General features: G+C 32.7%; 1 protein-coding gene across 2 annotated transcripts in view; it reads right to left on the bottom strand.

Annotated features, from left to right (window-relative positions):
• LOC135831137 (uncharacterized) overlaps positions 1-23,104 on the bottom strand; it is a 47,740-nt gene that overhangs the window by 7,675 nt on the left and 16,961 nt on the right. For both annotated transcript variants that reach the window (XM_065343407.1, XM_065343406.1), the window contains exons 2-4: positions 16,053-16,203; positions 9,768-9,899; positions 2,230-3,381 (exon numbers count right to left, since the gene is read on the bottom strand). In XM_065343407.1, the coding sequence (XP_065199479.1) occupies positions 2,230-3,381; positions 9,768-9,899; positions 16,053-16,203 (1,435 nt within the window). The remainder of the gene's footprint in view (positions 1-2,229; positions 3,382-9,767; positions 9,900-16,052; positions 16,204-23,104) is intronic.

Raw genomic sequence — 23,104 nt, 5'->3', positions numbered from 1 at the left:
CGTAAATTTCCTTGTTATCAACTAATTTATGGGTGTTTCGGCATTGATAAGAACGTGACATACTATTTTTTCCACACCAACCATTTAATTTGTAAGTCGCCGATGCATTCATTGTCGTCTAGATCATATATAGTTTTTTTATTCGAAAAATTTGTTTTTTCTATTTCGTTGAAAATTAAACTTTACTTTTGAAAGTTCGACGTGCAGATGGTCTTTTTGGGGCATTTCAACCTCATTGTGGAAATATTTGATAATTTCGAGTCATCAATAAATATTCAGAATTTTTTACAGTACGTAAGTAATATCCAAAATGGTAAATATAGGGACTGAAAAATTAAATGAAACATTTGCTTGATTACGTCATTATATCTCGTAAATTAAACCAGGATGCTGAGTTATAATAAAGGACGATATCTACTCGTATTTCGATTTGAAGTGATAATTTCTCGCAAAATAACCATAAGGTTGTTCTAAAATTAAAACATTCCAGAAAAATTAATGTATGCTCACATCCGGAGTAAAAATTGTACCTCAAAAGATTAATTTTAAAATAAGTACTCCGCACTATTTATCATAATAAATTACGATAAAAATGAAAAAACGTGAAAATAAAAAGATAAAATATGCTTCGAATAACTATTTTCGGCGATTTTTTTTTTTTTAATACCTACGTGGAAATTAATTTAACAGCTGAAAATCGAGTACGGCACTATATAATATCGTTATAGTGCCTTAAATCGAGTTGTGGCTCGACCATTCGACCTTGGACTATCTAAAAAGTTACACATTTTATTACAAAAGAAATTCAAAATATGTAAAGAAATTGGCTCGCGAAGAAATTTTTTCAAGTCTGGAGCCTTCAGCACGTTTTTCTATTCCTTCAGAATTTCCAGGCGGACATTCAGAATGTATTTTTTGAACCAGTATTTTCCAAGTATAACTGGAAAATTCTAATCAAAAACACTTTCGAGTCTTTAAACAGGTCGAAAATAGCTGCTAAATTAATTTCCACGTTTTCTGGAGAAATCTAAAATCGTATCAGAGGCTCCAGAATGCGCAGACATTATAAAATTTGGTTCGGGAGAATTGATATTTAGTTTCAGGACTATAATTAATAAAAATTAAAAATAATAATGAATTATTTTTTTTGAATTCTAAAAAATATAATTTTTGGTATAAACATTTTTTAAAAATGGTTTGACAGTTCAATTAAAGTAATTTCAATTAAGTTGATTAAAATTTTCAATTTCACATTTGGGAATTTCTATCTTTTAGACTCCCCTAGTTCAATTATGCATCGTATAGAATTGTTGGCATACATACCTAACCTAACATATTCCCCAGGGGATGTTTTTCCTAAATAAATAATAATTTTCTTCGAGTTTTATTTCAAATCGATTTTTAAAAATAATTACAAATTATTTACGCGTTGAATGAAAATGATTGTTGATTAACCTAAAACCGTTTGAACAGTAAGCAATATCGAAAGCTTCGTGAGAAATTATTGTTTTTCACTTCAAAATGTAAGAAAACTTTCTAAACATCTTGCTTTAAATTTCAATTTTTTTCAAAAAATTTCGGAACAAATTTGAAAAAAGTAATGTAGAAAAACCTACTACCGCAGAATGAATTCATTATTGCGTGCATCGTACTCGCCCATAATCCACGAAATAGTTAAAATAACAATTTCGTGACTACTTCTACATGTTATTTTAGCAGCGTAAAATTTTCCTCGTCACCATTGTTGCGTTTCTAACAGGTAGAGGTATAGAAAAGTGCGATATTCATCAAGTATACAAATAAAATGTACCAATAGCATGCCACCAACCGCCTAATACTATCTCAAGTGCAACCAATGTACCAGCAGTGTTCGTGTGACGCCTTAAAAAACTCCGACTATGTAATTTAATTAACACGAATGTTTCTCAACCGATGAGATATGTTATCGATGAAAATGAAGGAACAGCAGAAAAAAAAAACGCACTTGACGCGGTAATTAAATAATTTATAGTCCAAAATGAATGGAAAAAAGTATATAATATACGAATAAATATTGTAAATCAATGCTTTGTTTACATATTTACAAATTTTACATAAAAGCATAGCAATTGTTTGTTTTTAACTACGAATAGCATTTTTTTTTTGGCTTATGTATAAAAAATGCGACATTATAAATTAATAATGAAAGTAAAAGGGGTGCTGATTTCATTTATTATTATCTCGACTTACTTAATACGGCGGTAGACCCGTTGGAAGTGTTTTCTTTTGAGATACTCGTATTTTTCACTTGATTTTCCGAATGTTTATTCATCGTATTGCTCGGTAACTTGTTGCTGCTGCCGGTGGTATCTTCGCTGGTAATGTTGTTTAAAAAGGCGAAATTCGATTGAAAAGGATTCTTGAAAGTGTTTTTATTAGCGCTGGAGATTTTATTTTTAGACGGTTTTTTATGATGACCGTTATTAGTATTGGAAACGACGAGAATTTTATCCATTTGATTGGTATTCTGATGAGGTCGTTGAGATTCCGTTTTATTAGATTGTCTGGTAGGTTTACTGGTCTGTTGATGTTGCAAATTTACGAAGAAATTCGAAGCGATACTTTGCTGTTTATGAGGTTTGGCCGAAGTGGATGCGAGTAATTTGGTTGTGAAAGCTTCGGGTCTAGATGTAGTCGTATGTCTGTTGATTTTCTGAGCGTTTAGTAAACTTTGAAATATACTTTCGTCGCCACTGAGTAAGGTTTTGTTGAGGAAATGATTTAGAGAAAATTTTTGATCCGATGGTTTCTTAAAAGGTTTATGATCTGCAGGTTTCGACGACGAATTGGTTAATTTATTTGGCGGTTTATCGTCGAATTTATTCGGAGGTTTGGTCTCCGGTTTCGGTCTAGTTTCCGGTTTTGGTTTATTTTCCGGTTTAGTGTTAGATTGAGGAGCGGGTTTATTACCCTTGATCTTATTCTGATCGGTGGCTGTACCGTTCATCAGCAGTTTGTAATCGTTGTTGGACGAAGGTTTATTGGGCTTTTGCGGAGTTTTTTGAGCATTTTGCAACTTTACGTTGTTCGTATTACTAGACGACGACGATTGATGAGGCGGTGTTTTATTCGTAGCCGGAATAGATTTATTGAAGAATTCCACCGGGTTACGATTAACGTCGGTTTTCGTGATAACAGGATACGGGAAATCTAACGATTGAGCGGTACTCGTCGACGGCGGTGGCGCATTCGGTAAACATGTTCCTCCAGCTCGTGACAGTTTCAAAGGAGCGTTACAAACGCATCTTCCGAACAAATTTGCAATCATGAAATCACAATGCGAACCGCTATCCGATAATCTGCAATGCATATCGTTATAACATACTTCGCCGATCTTGGCAGCTGAAACAAATTAATTAAAAGCATTGTTAAGGAATATTTATAATTATCGTGTAGCGGCCACGCTTGCACCCGGTAACATATCGTATCGAGTCAGCGCGGAAATCCTTTATCGGCTTATTCATGTATTTTTTTTTCTTTTTTTTTTTTCATTTAGTTTACAAGTCTGCATTATTATGGCTACTTAATTACGATAAATGCAATTTTAACGAAATATTACCGTACGAGCTGGCGTCATAAATAGGTTTGCGAAGTGTAAGATATAAATATATCATCCTAGTGACACAATTTTTAATTCCCTTGATCTTTTTAAATAGGTAGGCGTATCTACCTTCGTAAATTAAATTGCGTGTACTTAACTATATGCTAAAAACGTAATTACCAAGTGGCCAGAAACACAGTTTATCAAGATTATATTGTAAATATCTACCTATTTATTTGTTTTACATTTAAAAAAAAAGACTTAGGCATGCCTACTCACTTGAATGAAAAATTTTCATTAAAAAATCTGACAAGAGAAGTATCCAAACTTGCGTGAAAAATTTTAAACCACGCAAAGCTAAATTGATGGAGCATTCAAAACAATTTTTAATGAATTTTTGAAAATCGAGTTCGGGTTAAAAATTTAGAAAAATCGAAATTTTACTTAATTGACCTAGAAAACTGAAATTTGGTAGGTATGTGATATATCCAATTTTTGACCCACAAAATCGATTAGAAGCAGTTTCGAACCGTTTTGAGTGGTTCAAAGAGCCTCTAACTGATTTTTAAAACTTGATAATTTCACAAAATTTTAACCAAAAATGAAGTTGAAAAGCTCAAATTTACTTTACATCTTAATTTTAACATACTGAGTCGACTTGAGGTGGATTCGAGTTATTTTGGAGTCTTTAACAACTCTTTAAAAATTCTAATTTTCCAATAATTAAAAAAAAAAAAAAAAAAAAAAACATTAACAAAAATATGGTTAGGAACTGCAACATTCCAATTTCAGAAAAATGATGTGTAATCGGTCAAAATGGGTCACTAACAAGCACTAATCGCAAAAATACGTGGTAAAAATTAATTTATGGACAGATTTTATGGTGCTTTTTGGAAAATTGAAATTTCTATTTGGAAAAAAACCTCTGCAATGGATAGAATTTTCAATTTTGAACAAAAATTCTGTACGTAAATTACTTAACATAAAATTATTAAATTTTAAAACCCTAAAAATAGATTAAAATCACTGAAAATAAAATAGTCCAGGAGAATTAGCATTCCATAGGGGGAAAAGTTTGATAACAAGCTGAATTTTTTTAAGCTTCTAAACATGTTGATTTGTAGAAAAAATTAAATAATTTTGAACAGGTGCATAAAACTTGGCCTTTTTGAAGTCATTTCGCAGTTTTCCATGTGTTTTGAGAACACTCAGAAGGGAAGAGGGGATAATTTTACAAAAATAAACATTGCTGATTCTAAATTTCTCCTGAAGTGCTTCATTGTGAAAAAATTCTGATCAGCGTTTTCAAAATTTTTGTACTCTATTGGCACGTTACTCCTTTCTGTTTTTTTTTTCACTTCAAATGGAGGGAGATAATTTTTTTCATCCGGACGAATCTGAATTGAAAGAGTAGGTGTAGCCTAAGAGTTCATTACTACTAAAAATTTCAAGTGCTGAAGTGCATTTTTTGGTTTTTGACGAATTTTTGAATAGCAATAAGGGCAAGAAATGGGGGAAAAGACAAAGTATAACATAATTTCCCTAGAAAGGTGGGTATGTAAAATGTTAAATGTATCCTATTCTCAACCCTCCATTCCAAGTCAGCGAGAATCAACTTCGAGCAATTCTGGAGCCTCCAGCGAATTGTTAAAAGTTGAAGTTCCCTCAAAATTTTGACTCAATAAAGTTGAAAAATTAAAATTTACTTTATACCCTTATTTTAACACGCTTGGGTGTATTGGAGATGCTTTCATCATGACGCTTTTGAATCCTCCAGAATTTTTTTGAAAATTCCAAATTAACGAAAAGTCCCATGAGAGTTGACCAAATATTACGCCAAGTTTCTCCAAACACCTCTTCTTTGAGTGACCATAGGTCCACCCCCCTTGGGGTTGGAAACTTCGCTGACCCTTCATTAGACGGGGAATTTAGAGTAGAACAATATCAATAAGAAGCATTTTTGGACTTATACGCAAAAAACCAAATATGGGGGGTTGGGGTCCACAAAAAGGGAGAAGCGTACATCGGATTTACCCGAACACCTCAAATTCGTTTTCAGCGTATCAAAAAACCCCCGTATACCAAAATTCAGCTTCAAGTGAAACTTTTTATTATGGTGTCTTATACGTTGAACCCATTAAGCTGGACTAGGAGGGGGCAGGGGCGAGGAGAGGAATCTGTTGAGTACCTAGTGACCCTCTTTAGGGATTGTGACGTTATTGAATACATTTTTCATGCATGAAAAGTGGAATATAAAACCATCTCAATTACGTATTTTGGAAATTTTTCCAAACACCCCTACTTTGAGTGACCATAAGTCCACCCACCCTTGGGGTTGGAAACTTCGCTGACCCTTCATTCGATGGGGAATTTAGAGGAGAATAAAATCGATCAGAAGCCTTTTTGCATAAAAATGCATAGTTTCGGAGTAATACGCCAAAAACCGAATTGGGGGGCTTAGGGTCCACAAAAAGGGAAAAGCGTACACCGTATTCATCCGGACACCCAAAATTCGTGTTCAGCGTATCAAAAAAACCCCGTATACCAAAATTCAGCGGGTTATCAAACTTTTCCCTATGACCCTATTTTTTGAAGTAATCTCCTGGACTAAAACCAAACTTGACAGAATTTCTGTGAAAATGTAAAAATTTCATGAAAAAAATACCACTAAAAATCAACAAAAAAGGATATAAAATTTTTGGTAAAGTATTTTGTTAAAATTTAGCAAAAATTGCAAAACCTTTGGAACCCCTTCAAAACACAAATAAAAGCAAAGAACGTCTTACTAAAATTTTGTATTTTTTTTGTTGGTAATTTTCAGCAATTTTATTACATATGAATTTTTTTGGTGTATTTTCACATCTTGCTGATGAGTTTTTGACATTTTTTTATGCATTTTTGTAAACTTTTATTAAAATTTCATCGTTTTTTTCATAATTCTCAGTGATTATAAAGATTTTTTGAGTGTGTTGATATTTTCAACACTTTTCCGGTATTTTTGGCAAATTTTGCAGAAATTCTATTCTTAGGTCATTTTCAATGATTTTAATACATTTTTAACAATTTTTATACATCACTTCAACAAGTTTTTAGTACTTTTTTGTACATTTTAAGCAACTTTCAATGAAACTGTAGCACATTTTGGTAATTTTTAGTGCTTTTAATGCATTTTTTGAGAGTATTTTTGCTGAATTTTACCTGTTTTTGGGTAGTTTTCATAGATTTTAATGTATGTTTTAAAATGTTTACAGAATTTATTTTATTTCAAACACTTTTTCATGCGTTTTTGGCAAATTTTTCAAATTGGTTTTTTTAGTTGTAGGTATTTTTATTATTTTTTTTACAGGTTTTCAATTCTTTTTCTAGAATTTTTGTTGAAATTTCACTGAGATTTCATCACTTTTTGGTAATTTTTACTTTTCAGCAATTGTTTTTTTAAATCAGTCTCGTCTTACACACTTTTTTGTGCATTTTACGAGAATTTTATTAAAATTTTATATTTTTTTGATGATACCGTATTCAGTGACTTTTATGCTTTTTTTTGAGCATTTTCAAATCATACTAATGCGTTTAGGAAAATAATTTTTTGAGACATAGATTTTTCATAATGCATCGTAAATGTTAAAAATATGTACCTACCTACCTACCTACCTACCTACTTTTTTTTGTTCTTGTAAAAAGTGGTCTTAAAACACGTAAGGGAGTGAAAATGTGACCCACATACTTAGAAGATTCTTCTACACTTTCAGCAACTCAATCGCACATTTCGATATTTCAGCAAGAACATTTTTTTGAAATAATTTGGGTTAAAAATACACTTTCCTCGTTCATGTCAAAAATGGTTCCCAATTCCCAAAACGTACTTATTGGTAGGAATTATGCCACCCAGGAGGAAGATTCCCAGAGTCGAAGCTGCCAGTTAAACATGACAAAATTTTGGATTTTTTTCTTATTTTTTGGGAGGTGAGGGGAGGGGAGGGGAAATTGGACTACTTCTGCTGAAATTGGGTCTCTAAATGTGATTGCAATTCGTATGTGACTTGAAATGTGTTATTCGAGATACTTACGTATTAACTGGTCATTTGAGTTTTTCAAAAATTTATGCCATTAAAAAGTGCTTAAAAATTCCTCTTTTTTCATTTTTCCAAAAATACGAAAAAAAAACCAACAAAAAACACTTGTACATTTATGTGCCTGAAATCTGTAGCCATACTTCACTCTAAACACCAAGTTACTTAATTTGAATTTCTCCATTATTCTAAAAATGCGAATAACCTTGAATAACCCTTGAACAGAAATTGTAAGAATGAATATGATCTGATGAATTTAATATAAAAGCATTCACATTTCGCATTAACTATATAATTTTCATCAAAACTTTTCTACCTACCTAATGTATTTTTTTTTCATGAACTCTTGACCATTAAAAATATTTTAATTTAAATGCAAATCCCTTGGGGTCAGTTTTAGATTAGAATCGACAAAAAAAATCTGAGTGTATTACCACGGACAATTTTTACCTCGAGTTTAGCGAAAATGTTTAAAATGTTGATCGATCCACCAATCCAGCTCAAAGGGCATTTCTACTCGTACGTTTTAACGTTGCAAAGTTTTTCCAGAATTTAAGAATTTAATTATTTCGAAAATCGAATCAGGGCTGTTGAAGAAATTCATTTCAAAATTTATATGTATTAAAACTCTCATGATGTCATTTGCGTAGCAAAGACTGAACAATTATAATGATCATCGCCAATATCAAAATTCAAACTCAGCAGAACTGATCTCTTTCTGTTTACAAAACATTATTTAAAAAAAAAAAAAAATTAAAAATTCAATACGACCGTGATAAACTTTTCTAGTTTCTTTTCATTCAACTAAGTACATAATCGCAATGTTTCATAGAATCGAAAAGTACGTATCGCCTGCTCCAAGATTTTTTTACTTTCTCATAAGGTATTCTATATCTTTTAATCAGTTACGCTTTTACTCGCACAAAATTTACTTAATTTTTCGTGAAAAAATTTTATCCATGAGGATAATCAATGTACCAGCTATAGTCCTCTCATCGTAGCAGGTAGTAGAGCAATAGGTAAGATATGTAAGTAGAGGTACACTACACTCCTGATAAAGATGTTATATTTTATGCTTGAATTCGCGCATTTACCATAACGTACATCATTGGATCAGTGATAAAGTTGAATGAAAATGTAATTTGATCGTAGATCGCATAAATCAGTTTCCATTATTATCATTTTTGCGCGTCGTTTAATTTGTCGTTTACAATAAAAAAGTTATTGAGGAAGGTAGAATAGCATCACTGAGTTGTCTTGTTTTTTTCTTCTTTTAATTTTTAATATATTTTCGACCTAATTGAAAAATAAGTTTTGATACCTAGATATATTTTCACGCGGTAAGAATCAAGTAAGTAAGTATTTCGCACTAAAATATATAAGTACCGATAATAATTTCTTCGTATAATATTCGCAGGGTAATAGGCGTGACAATATTAACATTATTTAGAAGAGTTCATCTATGAACCTGAATTAAATAGGTACCTACCTATGAAATATTGCGCGTTAAAACTATTTTTCAAATTTTTTCAACCATAGGTAAGTAAGTAATTCCAACTGTAAATTTTTGTTTGAAAATCAGAAATTATTTTCATAGGTATAGAAGATACTTATAATCAATAAGTCTTTAAGAATTTAGAACAAAAATTCTCAAATACCTATAGAATAGCAAAAGGCTCGTGCGCCGAATTAAGCTTATAAACATCTCAATTATCAATATTGATTCTTTCTTGACCATTTTCTTCTTATACACGAGTTGTCCTAGTTGCATGGCCATTGGCCAGCCTTGAGATTCGTGATTGCGTGATAGTGAAACAAAAATAAAAGAATTATTTGGCCGGGTATGGTATTATATACTTATATATAGCGTAAGCTCGCATTTGCAAATGATTGTTATGTTTCAGAATATTATTTAGAAAGTTCAAGAAACACACGACTACTTGTGGTTACCTATGTGTACATAAACATAGGCCTACCCAGGTGTAGGTGTACGCTGTAGGTATATACCTAAATAAGTGTATTTGTTCGATGTATTCACACGAAATTGTAACTATAACTACATATTAAATGGTACTTTGCGCATTGTATGATTATCTCAATGTTTAACACGAAATTACCTGTTAGACAAGTGTGCCTTCGGAACTGCAGGAAGCCTGGTTCACAACGGCAAATGCCACCGATACACGTGCTATTTGCTACTTTTTTAGAGCATTGTTCAGGTATTAGACACTCAAAACCCAACATGTTAGCTGTAAATAATAATCAAAACAAATATTAGCACTCGTGAAACTGAAAGATGGGTTAACTTATCGATAAAATTCGTAACACGAAGATTGAATTTCAAAATACCGACGATTATAAATTAGTACCAATCTAAGTAAAAGTGGATTTTTTAGACAAATTCTTTGGGAAAAATCATTGCAGTTACTTTTGGTAGGTATCGACATAAGGGGGCAGAAATGCGGCGGAGTATGCGTAAAATTCATTTTATGGTCTCAGGAAGCTATATTTATATAGGAACTCGTATCGTGAAGTTGATTTACAGAGTGACATTTTAAAAAAGTGTCTTCAAACGGAGGAGTAATTTTTCAACGAGATTGAAGATATCAGATATTTTTATCGACGTGTGCCTGGCGTTCGATTTTCTCATATCAAGAAATGACCCATTCCATAAGATGTGCAGTGGTTTATTATATAGGTACCCACCTAAAAAAGCACATTTCTTCCATAGGTACCTCACACTGTTACCTACTCGTGTTTCTATTTTATGTAAAGGAGGTTCCAAAAAAAAAAAAAAAAAAAAAAAAAAACACACGTTAGTGAGAATATAACCTATTCAGAAAAAAAATTAAAATCTTTCATAAAACCTTATTATTTTCCAAACAAATTAAACTATGTATGAATAATTACTTTATTTCAACTCCCCTCCCCCCTCCCTCCTCAGAAAACTACCAAATTTAGGCCAACCTAGCACCTTCTGAAGTTTTTCAACTTTCTGCAGAAATTTCAAAATTTGCAAAAAATAAAATTTTTGTCAATTGATAACTTATTAGCAGCCATCTTCAGTCAGTTCTGAGATTTTAAAAATTGGTTTTGGAAAAGTACCACATCACAAAAATATCACATTTTCTCTTTAATAATGACTCTTTCAACTTACGTCAAATACAGGGTGCCCAGAAATATCAAGTACCCCTAAGAAAGTTTTTCATTAAAAATATAGGTTAGCAACGTGAAATAGATGCATATGATTGGTGGAATGTTATCTCTCCAGTCCAACAACCAATCATGTGCTATTATTATTATCATTCACTGTGACCAATCAAAGTATTTTAGTAGAAAACTTTTCCAGGGGTACTCGATATTTCTGGGCACCCTGTATATTATAGGTACCTAGTACCTACCTACACTTATTTGAATTTTCAAAAATCTATAAATTTATTTCGCTGGTCGAAATTTTAGTTACAGTTACAGAAATTTTTGGAATAAACGCCCATTCTAAAATTCAATATTAACTCAAGGGCAGACAAGTAGGCTTCTAAAAAAATTATTTTGTAACTTAAGCACACTGGAAAAACCACATCAACCATCTAAAACAAGCATGTAACAATAGATAGAATAAACCTATTGAGAAAACTATCTAGTACAACATATGGGGCAGACACTCAATCTCTTCTCAGAATTTATAGAGCTCTGATTCGCTCAAAATATGATTATGGGTTGCCAACTTACTCATCAGCTAAACATCAACACTCAAATCATTGAACACTATTCACAACACAGCTCTTCGACTGGCAACTGGAGCCCTCAGAACTACCTACTCTTATACACTTATTATATCAGGAAGCATCAGAAATCCTCCCCTCTATTTGGGCCGAGCATGCTAATAAGGCAAGCCGGGCTACATTATTTAAGGAAAAAATAATAATTTCTAGGCAAAATTTGTTCAAAATTTACATGTTTCAAAAATTAATTGAAAAAATTAAAATATTTTTATAAGAAAAAAAGTGAAATTTAAAGCGGTCTTGCCCGCTTGCTTTATGTACAAAAATTGGCACACTATGCTTCATGCTCAGCCCAAATACAATCAAACCTTGTCCTTTCAAAATTTTTCATTCGCCTTAAAACTGTTGACAGTCTCCCTTTCACCTCTCACCTCTCACCATAGACTCAAAAATTGATCCCATTCTCCCAAATGCTTATGACTCATATCTCCATAAAGCCTCTTCCATTCTAATCTCCATTCAGCTATATCCTCTTCCGCCATTCTATCCAGAAAATCCTACAAAAATTAAGAATAATATTCTCTCATTTGATACATTATTACTTGAACACACTCAATTAAATAGTAAATACTCAAATCATCAATAACTTCATTGCTCAGTATAATGATTTCAATTCGTTTTACACCGATGGGGCAAAATCCATGGATCACTGTGGTTGTTTGGTTGTTCGTGATTTCCACTTCCTTGCTTGTTCAGTATTCTTTCATGTGAACTACTATGCTATCCTTACATCTTTAAACATGGCAATCAGGGGCGGACTGGCCATAAGAGCTACCGGGAAAACCTGGTAGGCCCTGTGAAAAAAGTGGGCCCTTGAGTGGAGAATGGGCCCCTATAGTTATAAATTTTTGATAAAATTCGAAAGTATGCAACTTTTTTTGAGTGAGAAAAGACTATGGAAAATGTGCCTTTATTCAGTCATTTCCCGGTAGGCCTTTTTGGGCCAGTCCGCCCCTGATGGCAATTGAGAGCAGACTTGACAAAGTTGTGATCTTCACTGATTCACTAAATTCCATCTCTCAAATAAGATCTAAATCTAAGCAACATCCAAGTGCCTCAGAAATCTATCTCTCCAATGTGGCTGGATTCCAGCCCACTCAGGAATTTTGGAAAATGAAACAGCAGACCTAGCAGCAAAATGATTTCACCTGTACCAAAAATACCTGTTCCAGTGTCCGATGTGATGGAAGCCATATGTTCACAGTTAATTCCCAGCCAAAGCCACACCACCAACATTCAAGATTTACCCAGGAAGTAGGCCATACCCTCCTCACCCACTCTCATCAGTTCAAAAAAGAACCCCCTCCAATATGCTTTACATGTGAAGTCCAACTCACTATCTCTCACATCTTACTCATCTGTCAAGATCATACCAATTTAAGAAACTCACTCAACCTCTCTAAAACTCTACCTGAATCTGAAATAGCTCATAACCCTTCAGTCTTACCTACTCTCCTTTCTCCAAAAATCCAACCTCCTTTCATTAATGTAACAGCATAAAATGACCCGTGCCTCTAGCCTTGTAGCTGTACACGGCACGGTGACCAACCAACAGGTAATTAGTCAACAATTTTCTTGCCATAAAATTGAAACCTGTTCAAAAAATGTGTAGCTGGGTACTCAATAAAATAAACTAGATATTAAATAATTTTTCGAGCATTCAAAAATCAAAATCTTCTTGCTCGCAAGGAAAAGATCCCAATCAGCAGAAATTTTTTGAACTCGACTGAGAAAAATTGAGTGAACATTAAAAAATGCTTTTAACTTTATTTTTCAATTTTTTGATGAATTTTTAGAAATTCAAAAACTCATTTTTCATTTTCAAAAAAATTTAAAAAATCGATAAAATTGATAAAATTGAGATGAATAGCTGAAATTGTTTCTCGATTTCAGAAAAGGATTGATGCTGATAGACCAACTGGTTTTGATAATTCTTTGGTCAAAATGATTTTTAAAAAAACAAGAAACAAACTACAAAGGTCTGAAAAAAACATGTTTTAAACAGAAATTATGTTTTAAACAACGGATGGTTTTTTTTTCTCGACTTTTAAAACAGCTGTTTTTAAAAATGTTTTAAACAACCAACATTGTTGTTGTGATTAACTGATTAATAAAAGCTAAATTCGCACTATACTCGTACTTGCTGGAAAGTCGTAATCAGTTTCACTAATTCTATTTAGAATATAAAAACAAATCCCAGAATTTCTTAGAGACACAAAAACAACTACAAGCCATCGCCAATCGATTCAAGAAGTTGAAAATTACGAATAAAAAAAATAATCACTAATCGACTTTCGGTTAGTATTTTATGTTGACGCCTTCTTGGGTAATAAATTTTTCATTTTTCTCCAAAAAATCGTTAAAAAGTATTTTGAGCAGTTCTCCCGGACGTTTTTTTTCTGACTACCTATACTTAATTCTCAAATTCGATTTTCCGAGTTAACATTCTTCGAACGACCATTATTACCTACTCCGAATAAAACAGCAAAAACTAAATTTTCAAATGTGAGAATTTCTCACTTTTTGGTAATTTTAACAAAAACCGAGTCTTCCCTGCAATTTTTATAAAGACAAATAAAAAGTACATATGAATTTTTTTCGGCAAATTGTGACAAGAAAAACTGTTTTTTTTAAGGGAATTTTTGCAAAAAAAAAAACACACTGAACTTTGTGGAAATTGACAAGAAAAAAAACAGATTTTTTTGCTTTAAAAAAAGCAAGACTTTCTGGAAATTTTTAGCAAAAAAAGTTTTTTCCTCGAATTTTGGCAAAAAACAGACTTTCTGGCACGTTTTTGGTAATTTTGACAAGAAAATTGACCTTTTTCGCAGTTTTTTACAAAAATTTGGGATTGTTCATTTGGTAATTTTAATTAAAAAAAAAAAAAAACTGAATGGATTTTTCTGTAATTTTGACAAAATCAAGACTTTTGGCAATTTTGATGAATGATGAAAAAGTGGAACTTTCTTGCAATTTTGAGGGAAAACCAAACTTTTTTCCATTTTTTTGCATTCTGTATAAAGAGGTTCGAGAAAGATGGATTTGGGAAATTGATCATTTGAAAAAATGACATTTTCGGGAGTTTCCAATTGAGAAAATATATTCGAGGTTCCCAGAGTAATATCCGGTAACCGTTGAATTTCATTCTGGCCCATTTCATGATGATTTTTTTTTCAAAGTTAGAGAATTCAATAAAAGATTTTAAAAAGACTCAAAACGTCAAAACTATCACTCATTTATTCAGGAGGTAAAAAATATTACGTAACCTATAATCTCAGCTGTGCATGTCAATTTAATCACGTTTCAATTTTATCGTGAATAATTTGTTATTCAAAAATTCGTCAAAAATTTATAAATGTAATTCAGTTACTGAAATATGACTTGCATATTTGCCTATTTTCTAAATTTCTTTCTGTCTCGTAAAAAAAAAAAAACTAATCCCAACTCTGGACTATAGGTACAAAAAAATGGTAATTCTACTATACCTTTTATCTTAATTATGTTTCCTGTGGACCGGAAATTTGAATCAATTCACACGACCTATACAATCGATCGTTACCTTATCATGTATTTGCATAAAAATAATTCAACGTGTGTTTTCGTTGGTACATATAATAAGAGAAAAATGTATTCAACACTCGATTGTACCTAAATTGAAATTGATTTTATCAGTAAATTTAGTTATCGTTCTACTATGTATATGAAAGTTTTGCATACCCTATCTTTTGTTTCTTTTTAAAACATCATCTGCAACGTCTTATGAGAGTTCACCTTCATATCAAGAGTACCTCTACCTATACTATACTACCTATGCAGCATCCCATGAGTACATATTTTACGTTTTTAGTCGTAGATACAAATACGTTTACTGAAGAATTTCCCGTGTGTTAATATTATATACGGTGTTGGTACCACAAAAGCAAAGAGGGTTATACAGTCCAGCTTATAGATATATTGAATACAATCGATATAGAAAACCTATCTATCTCAGGTATCGTCATATCGAAATATGGTTACAATGATGATGATGGTACTTATTTCACGGTTATGTGTTGTAGATATTTGATAAACTGATCAAATGGCATCGCGTACCTGTACCTCTAGTCCAGCAGACACAGATGGAAGGTATAAACCTTCCTGAATTATGTTTCAACTTTAAAATAATAATAGTTTAACGTGCTAGATTACATCTTTAGCAGAAAGAATGTCCAGTTTTTTTTTTATCATTATATTTACTTTTTCACTTACTTACATACCTACTTATACGATTCATTTTTCTGGAAAAAAGTTCTTTGTGAAAAATGTGAAGTGCACCGAAGGTAGGTATTATTTTTTATGAAAATTTTCTAGGCGGTTTATTTATTTATTTTTTTGTAACGCGATGACCAAGTACTTTCTTTGTAGTACTTATGCGCGAATTATTACGCTATACTTTTTCATATAGCTCGACGTTTTATGGTTACATATCTATATCGGACTTGCGGCGAACAATGGAGAAATTATAAATCGTGTATCTGGGGTGTTAATGTCTCTATAGTACCTATAGGTATACTTTTTAAAAACATCGGTAATGTTACACAGCTACAGCAGCACAACGGCGATGATGTAGGATATACTTACATTGTAAACAAACGGTAGAATTATAGGCAGCATAAAATGGTAAACAGGAACATGATTTTTGGTAACATCGACTGTTTTCTACATGACAATCACTATCTTCGAAACACGAAGATCCTAATTCAGCCGCGGTGGCATGTGAGAAGATGGTAACCTGAAAAAAAAAAGAAAAACGAATATATTAATAAAAAAAAATTATTATTATTAAAACACGAAACTAATAGAGTTCATCACGCCCGAATCCGCGACCTCACGCAATCATATTGAATTGCATTTTCTCACAACAAAACCATTTTCGTACAGGTAGGTAGGTAGGTATATCGAGTATATAATGGTAGATTAAAAATTCGATAATTGTACAATTCCAAATCCGAATGGATTCCGAGACTATTACTAGATAGATATGAGGAAGAAAAATCAACTGCACAGACTTGATATAACTTATGCTTTTATTCATTTATTGAATTTGAAGTGGCGAGCAAATTATAAAAAGACATACATCTGTCAAAGGAAGCACCTGTTGGAATGTGCCTGCTAACATATATAATCAACCAGCCGTGCATCGTGTAGATAGCTGTGTTCAGTTCAGTTCAATGTTCAACAAAGAATAATAAAACCAGATTTTTTTCAACACCAAGGCGACGTTTTTTACGACGTTTTGCGCGAGCGACTCGCGATCATCAGATTTTCTTCTAATCGAAGATTGATCGTTGATAAAAAAAAGAAAATTTGGATGTATTTTTTCGGAGAGCATTTTCCGAGTCTTTGTTCAAAATAGTATTTTGCTACCTAGTGTGGTTGGAGATAAGGTGGACAAAAGTAGATGGGGACTTGATAAAATATCTGAAAGATGTTTCTGGTTGAGAGAGAAGAATGTTTTTTAATTAAATTAGGTAGCAGACATGTCTTAAGAATCCGCTATGTTGGAGGAGAAAATTTAACGGAAAAGACTTTTCAAGAATTTGATAGGATGTAAATTTTGTAAGAACTATTACACAGAAAATGTCATCTTTTTTCTCGTATTTTGCCATCAAATAATTGTTTTAGCAAGTCACTGATACGAGTAACAGACTTTCGTGACTTCCGTTTTGAAACTTTTCCTAGGGTTCATCAATTTGAAAAGTGATTCACTGTGAGTGTATCTCAATTAATTCTAAATCAGGGTTTCTAAATCACTTTCACTGATTCAAAAATCAAAATAGCGAGTCTTTCCAAAAAATTAAAATAAAACTTAAGAAAAATGTTATAGGTATTTATCAAAATTTTGGCCACTAAAATTGATTTTTCAAATTGTCGAATTTTTGAAAAAAGTCCTGGGAAAAAATTGGATAGTTATAATCTGATTTCATAACGTTTTATGTGACTTTTAAAAACTTGAAAAACATGTCTCTCAATTTTTGACGTACCTAACGTCATCAAACTACCTATTGAAAACTTTGGAAAAATTGCTGATTTCTAATTTATGAAGCAGACTTTAATATCATGATTGGCTTTCTGCTAAAATTATGTCAACATTTCAAAAATAACATTCTGATACAGAGTCAGATTTTTCTGTTTACTTGGAATCTTGGAATTTCAAGCATTGACTTAATTTTGAGCAAAAAACAGAAAACTTTCCTTGAAGGTGAGACTTCACACTCATTTTTCTCAGCGGAAATTCCTGTTCCCCACCCTTCCCCCATCTCTTTCAATCTGTGATGCTTAATTTTTCAAAAATATTGAGCCCTCGCTTCACAGTTGTAAAAATTATTTTAAAATGTTTGTTTTAATTAATATTTCTATAAAAATTGAAACATTTTTTCTAAAACAGCTGTAAAAATCCCACAAAATGTTGATATTTTTCAATAGAAAAAAATGAAAATGAAAAAAATTGTAGAGAAGGGGTAAGAGAGTAGCAGAAAAGTGAGTTGAAAAAGGAATGTATTTGAAGCTTGCCCCTCTGTTTTTAAATTTTTAGCACCCTCCTATTTGAAAAAACTCAAAAATTTTGGTCCAGGGAATAGGGATTTTTTGGTTGTTCCGAAAAAACCTGTAACCACATTCAACAGTTTTTTTCAAATGGTTTTTCAACAAAAATTACGTTGAGGGCCATTCCATGCCAAATCAGCCAAAATTAGCACGATGGTTGATATCGTTAGATTTGGAAGGATTACTGAAGGGGGAGAGTGACGAGAATTACTTTGTAACTGGTGAAGATAGGAATTATTCCCTCAGAGGGGAATAATTGCTCATTGCCTATATAGCTAGCTCAGAAGGCTGTAGTCTCTCTAAAGAACGACACACATTCAATGTATGTAGTTGCATAATAAATAGAACTCCATTTTACTTATCAAGTACAGGGCCGGACCCAAAGAGCATGTGGCCCACTGAGATATCCCATTTTAGTGGCCCTGATTTTGGGCTCCTCATTTAATCGGCCAAATTTTTTTCTCGTATTTTTCAAAATGCAGGACACTGAGCATAAAAACTCATTCAGAAATTTTTTAAGTGGCCCAGTTTTTACCTAATTGGCCCAAATACGTCGCGGCCCACCCCCACCAAAATTTTCTTGGTAACTCAGTGGATGGGTCCGGGCCTGATTAAGTATATATATTTACACTATTTACACAATTTCATTTGTTAATCATATTTTTCAATATGGTATGCAACTGAATGAACGTAGCTACATAAATGACCTATCTCTTCCATTGAGAGGTAGACCAGCAGAGAAATCGTCGCTGACATACTAATTCCTCGTAAGTCCTTTTTCAATTCTGACTTTCCTCACAGGAAAAAAACGAGAAATCAAATGGAAGAAACCTCGTAAGTCGAAACAACCAACCAGCGCTCTGACCGGACAACTCCACAGATTTATAAAAACAACGGACGAAACCTCGTATGTCCGACTTACGAGGTTTTTACAGAAATTGTTTTGAGCCTTCTGAAAAATTTTTCTGTTTGGACTTACGAGGAAATAGTATGTCAGCGACGAAATGACAATAAACTAGTATTGAAACTTCATCCATCTACTTGGTACTCGCAGGTAGATAGGATGAGCAAATTAGATACCTATAAGAACGCCTATGCTGAGATAAGGTATGTAATCTAATATTTACAGTCCTAGCTCACGACACCTTAGTCAAATGAACTATGACTAAAAACTTTTATAAATTAGTAAATGTATTTCACCACTTACAGAACACTATACTTACACTTTTTTCCATCTCTTTCAGTGCCCCCCCCCCCCCAATACTAAGGACATCAGCGGAACTTGACTAAACAAAACACACATAACACTTTGCATAATCCTGATATGACGCCATTCACACCAAATCACCAAAAAAGATACTATTAATCGATTATTGGATCAATTAATATAAGCTGCACCGGGGTAAGTCTGAATGGGTTTTTCACAATTTCAACTTTGACTGGCTGTTACCCTCCTACAAATGAACCAATACCCTATGCTGAAATGCATGCTTTTTTGCATATTACACACATGTGTGAATTTGGACTTTTTCAAAAAATCGCATGCTGTTCAGCCAGTGAATAGCATGCTTAAAAACTAAATTAAAAAAATGGAAAAAATTAAAAAATTTCTGGCACATGCTCCCTATTGACAAAAATTATGCAATAGCATGCTGAAACGCATGCTTTTATGCATAGCACAAACATGAGTGAATTTGGATGTTTTTCAAAAAAAGCATGAGATTCAGCCTGTGAATATCATGCGTAAAAGTAATGTTATGTTACTAATGTTAAAGCATGTAAAATGAAATAAAAATTTAAAAAAAATGTTGCCTTGGGCAGGGATCAAACCCCAGACCCAAAGTTTCTGTTTTCCCACGTTACCTAACCAACTTGGCCACTTTGCTGCTTGTAAAGAGTGGAGTTATTTCCCCATAATTGTATGCACTTTTTGGACTTGGAGAAAAAATAAAAAATTTAAGCATGTAAAATGAAATAAAAATTTAAAAAAAATGTTGCCTTGGGCAGGGATCAAACCCCAGACCCAAAGTTTCTGTTTTCCCACGTTACCTAACCAACTTGGCCACTTTGCTACTTGCAAAGAGTGGAGTTATTTCCCCATAATTGTATGCACTTTTTGGACTTGGAGAAAAAATAAAAAATTTAATAAGTTCACAACGCACAAACATTTATGTGGAAATAACTCCACTCTTCGCAAGTGGTGAAGTAGCCGAGTGGGTTAGGTGACACAGAAAACAGAATCTGTGGGTCCCAGGTACAATTCCCACCCAGGGCAGAATATTTTTTCAATTTTTCTTTTATTTTAAATGCTTTAACATTACATTTACGCATGCTATTTGCAGGCTGAATCGCATGTTTATTATTGAAAAAAGTCCAAATTCACGCTTTATGCATCGACACGCCTGTTTTTATGCATAATTTTGTCAATAGGGCAGGGATTGATCCACAGTTCCTGCATTGTGCGGTCGCTTAACTCACTCGGCCACCTCGCAGCTTATCAGACTAGACTAGAGGTTATTTTTAATATTTTTGCATTAACGTTATCAATTTTTGGACTTAGAAAAATTTTTACTCACTGGTGCATTTTAGAAAATGCTTGGTTGCTAGATTGCTTCTGTTTAGCATGCAAAAATGCACATTTTTAACGCAATAATGCACGCTTTTACACCAGCCCAAAATCACGCATTGTTATGCATGCTTTCAAGCATAATTTTGTCAATAGGGTATGGCTCAAATTTATTATGTAGGTTCCCATAAGGGTTCTTTACCTATGGTAAAAAGTTGACTGCAATTGACACAGTAGCTTTTGCTCAGTGGAATAAAATATAGTGTTTGGAGTTTGGACCTACCCCAATAGTCTGAACAGACCCAAATTTGCGGATGTGTTGTTCAAAAACAGAGCGTCCTATGAAAATTTCATGTTGAAAAAAATTGTAAAGAATTTAATTCTCTTTGAGATTACTCTCATCAGATTTTCACTAGGACGTACATACCTACGGTTCTTCCAATATATGCAAGAACTAAAAGATAGAAAATCTGTATTTGAAAGCAAATGTGATGCGCTCTGTGAAACAGGACCACAAGTCGGAAAAATCGAAATTGATTTTTTTGCTTAATTATTAGAGGACTTCATTCCGAACATTTTGAGATAAAAATATCGAAAATTGGTTGAAAAATACCCGAGACAGGGCGCCTCAAAGTTTTAATTTTGAAAAAATGCTTTTTGAGAAAAACCAGTTCAAAGTTTTTTTGTGTTTCCGAGCACATATTATTTTTTTACTTCAAAACCACTTTACATATCGATCTGAAATTTTAATACATATGTGTATCCTGGGTACCATGCGATGCTGTAAAAAAAAATTACGTTATATGGATGGATGGGATGGTTCTGATATTATGCAAGGCATGCATAAATTCATTACTCACAAAAGTAGGAAAATTACGCAAGAAATTTGAAAAAAAAACGTAAAAATGTGTAAAAAATGATAATTTTACAAAAACTCACGACTTAAAACAGAAATGAGTGAATAATTTTTTTTACAATTTTTGCCGGCAGCTGTACTTACTCGAACCCGCGACCTCCGGCATGCTAAGCTGTCACCACAGTCACCCAGCCACCAAAAACAATTTTAAAAATGGGTTTTCTAATGGTTGTAATGACGAAAAAATCGTCCGTATTCACTTCTTTATAATTTTACCCCATCTGTAAAATATGTATTACTTCATTTCAGTTTTATCACTTCTTTTAAATACTTTCAAACTATGTATAAGAAAGAGCGGCCTCTTATAAAACCATCCCATACCTTTTCCTCACCTTTCCATCATAAACTGAGTTTACTGTGTCGCCACTTTTTTCCAATGTTTTCTTCCTACTTAGAAAAACAAGCGGCTCGCAAAGTTTTATTGAGCTGCTTGTTAAAAATGTGCATCCATTGTTTTCTATAAAAACGTCAGTGGCTTCTTAAATCCATCCTATACCTTCCTATACTAAAAAACAAGCAACCAGTAAAATTCTCCTTTGAAATCCACTTCATAAAAAGTGCAGTGGCTTCCAAATGTAAAATTCCATATTTCACAATGCAACCTTTTCCCAATAAATACTCAGCTCTCAGCTCACCAAATCATCAGTTCAACTTCAGCTTCTTACTTTGCTGTCTTAAGTACTTTACTAGTACCTACCTAGTGTTACTTTTATCAAAGGTTGTGATTTCAAGTTGTACCTACTTGTTCGCGGATATCTTCAATACTGTTGTGAATTTATTTCCGACAATAAACTATTAAAGTGAACTTTTTCGAACTTTTAATTCTTTAAATAAATCGGAGATCCTGTCATCACATGGTATACAACTAATTTTATTGTGAAACTAACATAAATAACAGGAAAGAGCAGAAAAACATCACCAAAACGTGATTACTGACTTGTGATGTGATCCTTTTTAAAAATCTGATACCTATGTGCTTTTATAACACATAATTACGGACGAACTTACCAATATTTTGCGCTGAAAATTTGTACACAAGTTCTTAGAAGTGTGTTCTTTCAAAATATAACAAAACTTGAAAATTGATAAGTATTTGTCATCACAATTCGATTATTTTAATGTACTGAATAATTTTATTTTCAATTCGATTATTTTAATGTACTGAATAATTTTATTTTCCGACTTGTGGTCCTATTTCACAGAGCGCATCACAAATTCAAAACAAATTCAAAACAACAAAATACAATGAAATTATTTTGGTTTTTGTTGAAAATTTTTCAAAAAATCGACATTCAAAATTTAATTTTATTAAAAACTAAAAAAAAAATCTAAGAACATCTAATAATATTAGATTTAAAAAAATTATCACATTCAAAATTCAATTTATACTGCGGCCTCTCTTGGGAAATTGAATTTTGGAGGTAATTTTTGATTCTTTTCAGCGCAGAGAAACTCTGCAGAGCAATTTATTCGTTCATGGTGTACATAATGTCAGTCTGGAAATCACATCCATATAAGGAATAAGGATAGGTATACGCTTTCTAGCTTCATTTCCAAAAACCATTGATACAAATGTAAAATTGAAAAACCTCGAAATTCTTTTTT

Source organism: Planococcus citri, chromosome 1 (assembly GCF_950023065.1).
Source record: "Planococcus citri chromosome 1, ihPlaCitr1.1, whole genome shotgun sequence".
In the NCBI taxonomy this organism is placed as follows: Eukaryota; Metazoa; Arthropoda; class Insecta; order Hemiptera; family Pseudococcidae; genus Planococcus; species Planococcus citri.
The sequence above is the reverse complement of the archived record's forward strand: the minus strand, read 5'-3'. Positions and strand labels throughout refer to the sequence as shown.